Source organism: Herpailurus yagouaroundi, unplaced genomic scaffold (assembly GCF_014898765.1).
Source record: "Herpailurus yagouaroundi ecotype Mexico unplaced genomic scaffold, PumYag 222, whole genome shotgun sequence".
In the NCBI taxonomy this organism is placed as follows: domain Eukaryota; kingdom Metazoa; phylum Chordata; class Mammalia; order Carnivora; family Felidae; genus Herpailurus; species Herpailurus yagouaroundi.
This window is the reverse complement of record NW_024412453.1, coordinates 3,740,743-3,751,185: the sequence shown is the minus strand read 5'-3', so window position 1 is coordinate 3,751,185 and position 10,443 is coordinate 3,740,743. Positions and strand designations below refer to the sequence as shown.

The following is a 10,443-nucleotide window of genomic DNA, read 5'->3' as shown; positions in this document are numbered from 1 at the left end:
CTCCTATATATACATCTACCCCTGGCTGGCAGTCTTTCCTCCAATTATCCTCTGGTTCTGTTTCTTGAGATTGTTTTCTTGAGGGTGGAATATTTTCCCCTTTGGGCACAGTGTTTTCCTTTCCTAGGTTGCCAGGTTGTTGTTCTTTTTCCTAATATGTAGACACCCCAAATGATTGACATTGGGGGTCAAACTTGTGCCTGCAAATACAAGGCCTCTGTTTTGCACCTTTTGACATAAAGAGATTCCTGAGTTAGAAATTAACTGCAAAAGCAGTGCCAAGGTACTAGGCTTTTTCTTGCTCAATGAGAAGGACAAGGTGGACTCAAGGAGCCAAGCAGAGGCCAGTATCCCAAGCCAGGCTGTCTTGGGAAGAAAAGAGGTGTTTTTGTTTTTGTTTTTGTTTTATTTGAGAGAGGAGGCAAGACAGAGAGTGGATGGTTGGGGAGAGAAAATCCTAAGCAGGCTCCATGCTCAGCAAGAGCCCGACATGGGGCTGGTTCCCATGACCCTGGGTTCATGACCTGAGCCAAAATCAAGAGTCAAATGCCCAACCTACTGAGTGACCCAGGAGACCTAAAAAGGGGGTGTTTATTGTCCCCATTAGGACATGTACCTGTGGCCATTTGGGTTCCCTACCCTGGAGAAGGCACCCTTTAGAAGCACACTCCATCCTCACAGGCTCAGCAAGCTCTTCGATGGTCTAGGCATGGCAGGAGAGGAGCTGAAAATACTTGAAGGTCAGAGCCAGAAGATAATTCAGACATCACTGCACCAGACCCACTCTGTGAAACAGATTCTGAGTTCCCATGAGGACAGGCCCCTTGGGAGGTGGATAACTTCATGACTGGGTATACTGACTTTTGAGTCAGTTGTTCTGGCTCTTGATCAGCCATTTATAGTGTGCCAGAGGGCTCATTTCTTAATCTTTCTGAGGTCATTTTTATTGTCTGTAAAGGGGAAGTGCCCATCTCCTAGAGTAGTTATGGTGATAGGAGGAGAAGATGTAAGGACAGACATGTAGTAACGATTCTACCCGCGGAAGTCACTGCCAATGCTGCTTTGCTGATGGACAGTCACAGGGGTAGGAAAAGGGAGAGCCCGGGCTCGACTCCATGACTCCTGACCCAGGCCCATGTAGATGACAGTTCAGTCTTAAGAGTCAGTCCCACTGAGAAAAATTGAATATGTGTGAACTTGGGCTGAGTAGGAAATGAACAATGACCCACTGCATGTACTTTTCAGGATCTTTTTCATCCTGTCTCATTTAGTGGCAGGGTAACCATCAGCACTGTGCACTCATCTCCACAGGATAATTTTGTAGGAGTGAAATTTCTGGGTCAAAGAAGTGGTGCAGTTTTAAGAATTTTGATACTTCTTCCCAAACAGCACCCCAGAGAGATTTTTAAAAATTATTTTATGGTCCCACCATAGTACCAACCCTGAGCATTGTACACTTTCTTCTATCTTTGTCAAAAAAATAAGTAGAAATCTCATTATTTACTTTTGCAATTCTTCAATGAAAGGAGAAGTCATTGTCTCTTCATTTGTTGGTTATTTATTCTTTTCTAAACTGGCAGTTTGTTTGTGTCCTTTCCTTTTTTTTTTTTTTTTTTTTTCCTCCTATTGCTTAAGAAGAAAATAATCTTTTTCTCCATTTTGGATTGGGAATATCATTTCTGGTTGGTGCAAATGAGGCCCTGTCTAAACCCACATCCAGGTATCTTTAAGATTATCTAAAAGATTATCTAAAAGATGTAAAAGATATTCAAAAGATTAAAATGGAGGCTCTGGGTGGCTCCTGGAGTTGTCTGGGCAAAGGCCACGGGCGGGACCTTTGTGTTGGAGACTATTCATAAGTCCAATAACCATATTTTTCTAGTTTCTCTGATGCTTTTACATCTTGGGGCTTTGCTGACCGTGGAGGGACTGCCCCTCCCAAGCTAACTAATTCCTACAGATAGCAATGGGCTGGCCTGAGATCTGCTTTTCATACTCAAACCAATCACCCAGAGTCCACCCCCACACCCTCCTTTGCCAGGACCCCTCACTTTCAGGGCCACTATTCCCTTGCCCTAATCACCCCAGTGCCAGACACCAGACAACCAGGGATGATTCCCAGGATTCCCAATTCCCACTTCCCAGGGCCCATTGAAATTTATTCAAACTAGCCAGTCCTAAACCTGCTTACCCTGCCTCTCCTCTTCCTTCCCATGGAAACCACAAGAAAGGCTCTTGCTCATCTTCCCCCCTCTCCCTTGACCTCCTGATTGACCTTGTATGCCCCCTCCTGTTGGGATCTGTGAATATAATAAACTGTGTTTTCAGTGGCATCTGTTTTCTCATCTATTGGCCTTGCAATACCTGAATAATAATAAAACCTACATTTTAAAACAATAAGCATCACCTGCACTTAGTGCAGCTGGATCGTCCTGTGGTGTTTCTCTAGTTGGATGTTTTTCCCCTTTCTTCAAAATTCCCATCCTTTCTCAGCCCCACACATTTAATGACATCACAGTGTCCTCATGGGAGCCAGTAAGCAATGCCTCCCTTATCTTCTCCGTCTTCCTGTCTCTGGACTCATCTTCCACATCTCCTCTCCTGTCATGATGGAGGCAGCATCCTTCTTCCTGCACTGATAAGCTTTTTTCCTCACCTTCGCTCACTCCTTCCTCCTGTAACTTCCTCTTCTTGGAGTCACTTGAGAGTATTCTCATCTGCTAGTCCCTTCTATAGAAACCTTCCTTTGACCCCACACTCCCTCCAGCCACCATCCTATTTTCCAACCTTTCATAGCCAAACTTCACAAAAGATTTATCTGCACACTTTCCACTCAAATTCACACTGATATGCTTCCTGATCTGCCAGCTCCATTGACTTTGCTCATCAAGATCACCAAACACATCCATGTTGCCAAATTCAATCACTTTTTTTTTTCTTTATCTTGCTTCCGGAAGAGTAGTCAAAAATATTTGTTTTTGAACAAACCTTACTCAATTTATCAGAAGTTCCCATTTTCTTGGAATGCTCTTCTCTCAACTTTTAAGCATGGGTAGGAGACTTGATCTTAATAATCTTGACAGCTGTCACTTACTAAGTGCCTCTCTTGGGCCAGACACTGTACTGAATGCTTTTATGTTTATTGTGTCATACAATAATTGTTACAACACATATTACCAATAAGACTGTAGGTCAGAAAGATTAAGTTGCTTCCCTGAGATTACCCAGCTAGCCTGTGTTAAATCCATACTAAAGTGCATATTTTATTCAGATTTACTCCTGTGATGCATTGCACTCCTTGGGGATAAAAAACATTCCATGCTTAGCAATGAAAGGTAGGTGGTTTTGGGTCCTTTTTTCAGGTAATGAAGCTAAAGTGTGAGGAAATTTGAAAAATTGATTAAACAGAATACAAATGATTTTTGTGAGAGTGCTGTGTATTGGGAGGGGGTAGAAAATGAGTCAAGGGGGAAGGCCTTTCCAAGAGAGGGTCACCACCAGCCTTACCTATAACTGCTTATCCCAATCTGAGCCTCCACTTCATGAGGCCCCAAATACACGTGGAAGACTTGCAGGTAGCACATCCATTCTCTGGCTGGTGGCCAGTTAGGAACTCTGTTGCATGTGATTTATTCCTAGCAGCCTCCATGAACCCCTCCTTTGACCGGCAGCCACATAGCCTTAAGGCTGAGGCAGGTGAGTTTCACACCATGTCCTGAATACTAACACCTGCTTCTGTTGGGGCAATCTGGCTCAGGTGAATTCCAGGGCCCCAGGCTGTTCCCTGCTTAGTCTGGATGTGGACACGCCAGGTTTGGGGGTAGGAGAAGGAGGTATAGGAGCTGGTTCAGGAGCCTGAAGAAGTATAAACAGCCTTTCTGTCACGATAGGTGGCAAGTAGAAAGGCCTAGATGACTTGCAGAGACTCTGGTCGGTAAAATAATATGCCCCCTTTTTCAAGAGGAGCTCTGTTGCCACTTGGCCAAAATGATTAACACAAATTAGCAGCATGAGTCTGTGGTCAGCAGAATAATGACTTCCCAAGATGTCTGTGTCCTAGTCCCCAGAATCTGTGAATGTTACCTTACATCGCAAAGGGGACTTTGCAGTACCATTAAGTTTAAGACTTTGATATGAGGTTATCTGGGCAGGCCCATGAGCTAAGGGATGCAGGCAGCCCCCCAGAAGCTAGAAAAGGCAAGTCAAGGGATTCTTCCAGAGGGGACTAACCCTCATGACACCTTGACTTTGCCTCAGTGAAATTAACTTCTGATTTCTGGCTTCCAGAGCTGTAAGAGAGTAAGTTGGTACTTTTCGAGCCACTAAATTTGTGGTAATTTTTCAGAGCAATAATAGGAAACTAATATAGAATCTAATTTGGGTCTCCAGGCAACACTGTGTCAGCACCTGCCCCTTTTGGGATGACAGTGAAATCATGTATCTCAGAGATAGGGTGCTGGCTGAAATCAAATTTCATTTGATCCATGGATATTTATTACCTGAGCACCTACTGTGTCCAAGCAGCATTCTAGGCATTAGGAATACAGTGGGGAAGAGAATAGATATATCTGCTCTCCAGGGACTTACCCAACAGTGGGGGAATCAAGCAGTATATTAGTGCACAGCAAAACAAGGTGCTTTCAAATGTTGGTATCTAGGAAGCCCTCTTTGAGGTGGTGGCATTTGAACTGAGGTTTGAAGGATAAAAAAGACATCTGCATGAAGATCTATGGGGGTGCATCATGTGTGCATTTAAGCAGAAGGAACAGCCATAAGGAGAGAAAGCACTTGAACTGTTCAAGAATAGACAGGAAGTATGACTGGAGCCTAGAAAATGACAGAGAGAGAGAAGGGAACAGAAGAGATCTGTGGGGCCAGAAATTTCTAGGCCTGGAAGACATGGTGAGCAGACCAATCTTATTCTAAAAGGGATAAAGATGCCATTACAGAGTTAAAACAAGGTAGTGTTGCAAGCTTTCAAGAATATGGCTTTTTAAAAGAATTTCAGCAGCTTTATGGAATAGGGGTGAGGGGTGGGCAAGGAACTACAGAATGGCAATAGAAGCACCATTGGAGAGACTTCCTTGGCTGAGAATGGTGGGTGGAGGTGGAGGGAAGTGGGTAGAGTCACATGGAGATAAGTGGCACGTGTCAGTGGACAGAAGTGGATGGAATCAGTGCAAGTGGGTGGAGTCACATGGTTGGTAGAGTTACTTTTAGGGTAGTAAACAAAGGGGCTTGAGGATTATCCTAGCGCCTTGCTGCTTAAGATAGTGGGTCACTTACTGAACTATAGTAGACTGGGGACATGTTTGGGGCTGGATCTCTTTCTTACTGTGCCAAAATACCACCTAAACAAATCAGTCCACTTCATTTATAAGTTTTAGCCAAACTCTGGGGACTCCAACCTAGTGAAGGTGGTGTGGAGAGTGGTTAAATGTAGTCTCTGGAGTGAGAGTGCCTGGGATCATATCTCAAGGGCTTTCTGGCTATGTGGTCCTGACTGGTTGCTTAACCTCTCTTTGCCTCAGATCTCTCATCTGTAAAATGGGGATAATGAAAGTAATGTGAGAATTACATGACTGTGTGGCATGTTGTAAACACTCATTAAATGTTTCAGTTATGGCTTTGCTTGCAACCCTGAATTCCAGGCCAAACAGCTTTTCTAAGGCAGCACCAACCACAAAAAAGAGGTAATGCAAAGAACAGGGCCAAAGACTTTCAGGAGTTTTTAATTATCCAGCCTCCACCCACTGCAATGATATATCATTTTTTTTAGAGCAGATCCACTTAGAAAATGATGCCAGGACCGGGCAAATGGCTCTTAGCTTTGGAGAAGCTACAGTTCTTCCTTCACTTTTGGTTTCTTCTCTTCTTTTGGAGGTCCCTTTGGCTTAGCCACTTTCTCCTCCTCCTCCTTGGCTGGTTCCTTTTGCCCAGCTGGCTCTTCCAGCTTTGTCACATTCTCTATCCCAGGCAACTTCTGGTCACGTAACTCTTTCTTGATAATAGGTACTTCCTTTTCCTCAGCTAATGCCTCCTCTTCTGTCACTTTACTTTGCTCAGTAGACAACAGCTATTCAAGAAAAGAAGGGAGGGAAGAAGTAGGATAAAGAAATAAAGAGGCAAGACATATGTGGTAATTGTGATTATAATTACCAAGTCTTCTTTTCCTGGAAATGCCCAGAGAGAGGCACTTGGAGCATCCTCATAGATGCCAGAGCCCAACTGTGGTTTTGCCCCTCTGGAAAGAAAGCCCTTGTGGAACCTCCTTCCTCCACTCTAAGGCCACATGTGTGGCTGCCCCAGCTCTAACTCCAGGGCTGGGCATGTGACCCAGGCCTATCATGAATCCCTATCCAGGACATTTCCTAGGACTACTAAGAAGTAGGTGCCTGCTTGCTTTTTTTTTTTTTTTTAATTTTTTTTAATGTTTATTTATTTTTGAGAGAAAGAGACAGAGCATGAGTGGGAGAGGGGCAGAGAGAGACACAGAACTGGAAGCAGGCTCTAGGCTCTGAGCTTTCAGCACAGAGCCTGACACGGGGCTTGAACTCACGAGCAGTGAGATCATGACCTGAGCTGAAGTCAAGTGCTTAACCGACTGAGCTACCCAGGCACCCCTTTTCTTTCTTTTTAAAAAAAAAAAAATTTTAATGATTGCTTGTTAGAGAGAGAGAGAGAGAGAGAGAGAGAGAGAGAGAGAGAGAGAACAAGAACAAGTGGGCAAGGGGCAGAGAGAGACTGAGACCCAAAATCCAAAGCAGGCTCCAGGCTCTGAGCTGTCAGCACAAAGCCTGATGTGGGGCTTGAACTCACAAACCATGAGATCATGACCTGAGCTGAAGTCAGATGCTCAACCAAATGAGCCACCCAGGCACCCCTAGGCACTTGCTTTTTAAGCTGGGAAGATATTAGTTTAGAGCTGTGGGGAAATCTTTGACCCTCCATGGGGAAGTGACTGCTTGGGAATAAGGCCAACAAAGGTAAAACAGAGATGGGGAGACAGAAAATGAGTTTGAGCTTCTGAATCTACCTGATGTTCTAGCAGTTATATGGATTAAGTTCCCATTGTTGCCTAAACGAAAGAATCGTGTTTCTGATATTTGCAAACGAAAGGGTCCTAACTAATAGAGATGGCACCTTCCTGCAGATGGTCTCACTGAGGCAGGAACAGGATTCAGAGAGAATGGGGATTGTCATCTCATCCATTAGGAAAATAATGCCAGAGAGCTGGATCCTGTCAAGACATCTGGTTACTGACTCAGGAACAGAGGCTAGGGAAGCAACCTTAGGAGACCTCAGAGCCTTTGTCTTTCCCTTCATTGCTAAAGTCTGCCATTTCTACTTCCTTGTAATAAGTGCCCTTGAAATAAAGTCATCCAAAATGGGTAGTTGTTCACCGAGTCGTCAATGATCTCCAGAGTACAAGATTATGGGACTCTTGGCACACCCTCTCCTAGTCCTTTGAGTTCTTGATGTTCTATGTGAGACAGAATAATCCAGGTACTGTTGTTTCACCTTACCCCATCCTCATCCTCAATCCTGGTCTTGATTTGAGTTTCCAGGAAGTCAGAAAAGCCCTTCAGGGTATGTTCTCCCTTATACAGTACAGCCTAGGAAGAAAATGGAACAAGGTCAAGACAATATCCTCTTGCAAAATATTCAGGGATTGCTATGTAAGATAAGTCCAGGGTCAAATCCCTAACAACCTGAGTACAGGGAGTAGGTTCTTTAACCTCTCTGAGCCTCCATTACCATGGCTCTAACATAAGAATAATAAAAACTCTTCCACCATAGGGCTATAATGTAGTGCTTCAGAGCACGGACCTCGGAGCATACTGTCAAGGTTCAAACCCTGTTTAACCTCTCTATGACTCAGTTTTTCTATCTGTAATGTGAAGATAACAACAGTACCTACCATATGTGTTGTTATAAGAATTTATTGAATTACTATATGAAAAGCACTTAAAACAGTACCTGACTCATAGTGAGTACTACATATAGTTGACGTTATTATCATAAGAAGAAGAATAAGAATAGTTCTTATTTTACAAAGCATCTGATCCGTGATCATTGCTCAGTCAACACTAGTTCCCTTTCCTTTTTTAGTCTTTAAGAAGATTATGAAGCTGTTTACTGCCCACTGGTTGTCTAAACTCCCTTTCAGATAACTAAAGACTTAAGATAGCTCCACCCTCTCAACTCAGCCTCATTTTGTACCACTCCTCCACAGCATCTTCTGTACCAGAAGGATGGCATCTCCTTCAGAGTGCTATGGCCACCCTTCTGCCCACATCCTCGTGCATATTATACTTCCTATGTTTAGTTCACATCCCTCTTCTAATCTGATTTAAATCCTCAGCATTCTTCAAAATCTCATGTCTCCATGAAATATTTGCCTTCCAGAATCTGTCCCCTTCAATTCCAATTGCATGTAGAGGTGGGCCTACGTCATGACTTCTCTCCCACACTCAGTCATACTCTTCTTGGGAGCAGGAATCTTCGCTTGCTTTGTTTTGATGGACACCCTTCTCCAGGTGCCAAAGCAGAGCAGCATGGAGAGTATGTTCCATGACATTGATGATGCTTGCTGATTATAATACTGAAGTGTAAAAGACATTAACTGCTTTTCTATCATGTGATCTTCCTTCTTCTCATAGCACCCCACCCTCAATATTCACGTAGAAATTCCCCCCACCTTATTCCATATAGTCTGGGTAGAGCTCAGCCCCAGTACCAGAGGAAACTGGGCCTGACTAATCAAGACACTCACATCAGCCTGACTACACTGACTGGGTAAGGGAAGAGCAGCTAACCTAAGCTGGACCCAATTACAGCAAGTCTTGGGACTTGTGGAGAAGCTAATGGAAAACACTCTTCAACCTGAACATGAGCGGATAATAGGGGCTTGAGCTGAGGATGAAGCTGTTTGGGTAGAAGGCAGAGCTGGAGATAGGGAGAAATTGGTTCTCTGATAATGACATAATGGCATTTCCAGGTATGTGGGTCCCAAGAGCTCCTCACTTGTTGAGAGTTGGTAGGGAAGAGCCTGAAGAAGGGGTACCGATCCAAGTACATCAGCTGAATGTCATTTGCCATAATGTCAATCTTGGCAATGGTGACTGTTGAGTGGTTTTGATACTTTCTGCCCAACTCCTGCAACACTGGGAAGAGTTCCTTACACTTTTCTGACCAGGGTGCATCTGAAAGAGAAGGGCCATTGCTCAAGTTCACACTAATAAAACTGAAAGTCAATACTACCCCCATAAACACCATCACCATATTTTACTAATGGTTCTGTTGCTTTGCAAATTGCACTCTTTCTTTTAACACCGTATTACATTATTTTACATTTCAATCACAGCACCTGGTCATTATTAAATAAATTAGAAAAAAACTGATATAGTCCCCTTCCACCCAGACACTAACACTTTAAGCATGCTGGAACATTTTCTTCTATTCTTTGTTTCTCCTTTGACATAGCTTTCCACTCCAGTTGAAGAGAAAAAAAAAAAAACAAGAAAAATATTTATGCTACATGATTCCTCATGTTCTACCAGAAATCATGTGTGTGTGTGTGTGTGTGTGTGTGTGTTTATGAATATGAGAGAGAGAGAGAGTGAGAGCACAAGAGTTTTCCAACAGAAGTTAAGCTCACAGTCCAAGGTCACCCAGGTAATTAAGCAGAAAGTGGGATTTGAAGTCAACAGGAAGTTGTAACAAGTACAATGACCCCTGGAAAGGGGACTTCCTTAGGGACAGTTCCTTTAAGCTTTGAGTCTGGCCCAAGCACCTAGCCCTCTGGAGAGAATCATGGACCAGCTCTAGCATGGAAAGAAACTGAACCTTCCCTGCTCTTTGTGGTCGCATTAAAGTTTCTGGCTCTGTGGGAGGGGTGGCTTTCAGGGCCCTGACACTCTACGTTTGGATGATCATCCCTCCATTTACAAACCAAGTGCCTCCATGACCATCTGCTCTCCCTGCAGCTCCCCTGGAGCCCAATGGGCCCTGGGTTGGAACAGGAGGGGGCATAATGGTCACAGTCCCAGGGGGCCAATCTGAGAGGCCTGCTTCCGAGAAAATGAGGCTGCTCTTGCCTTTTACCAGAGCCAAATGAGCATTCTCATAACTCCAGTGTCAGGTAAGTATAGAAAAGCTGCCCACCCTCTCACGTAAAGGGAACAGATCATGGTTATTCAACCACGCAGACCTTAAACACTTCACCCTGTGGATGAGAGTCCATTTCAGTGAGATTTTTAAAGGTCTGCACATTGCATTCCAGCCCTCAGGAAGTAATGGCATCAGAGCTTGATTTGAATTTTTTGCCTTGCAATGAATTTACTGTGTGACCTGGGGTAAGGTAATTAATCTTTCTGAGACTAAATTCCCTGATCTGTATCATGGAGAAATCCACTGGACCTTCCTAAGAGGCTTGTTTTG

At 43.9% G+C, this 10,443-nt stretch overlaps 1 protein-coding gene across 1 annotated transcript in view; it reads right to left on the bottom strand.

Moving 5' to 3' along the window:
• Positions 1–5,716: 5,716 nt before the first annotated feature.
• Positions 5,717–10,443, bottom strand: part of PDILT (protein disulfide isomerase like, testis expressed) — a 42,840-nt gene continuing 38,113 nt past the window's right edge. The window contains exons 10-12 of the mRNA XM_040458878.1: positions 9,028–9,206; positions 7,527–7,616; positions 5,717–6,076 (exon numbers count right to left, since the gene is read on the bottom strand). Coding sequence (XP_040314812.1) covers positions 5,840–6,076; positions 7,527–7,616; positions 9,028–9,206 — 506 coding nt within the window. The 3' untranslated portion in view covers positions 5,717–5,839. The remainder of the gene's footprint in view (positions 6,077–7,526; positions 7,617–9,027; positions 9,207–10,443) is intronic.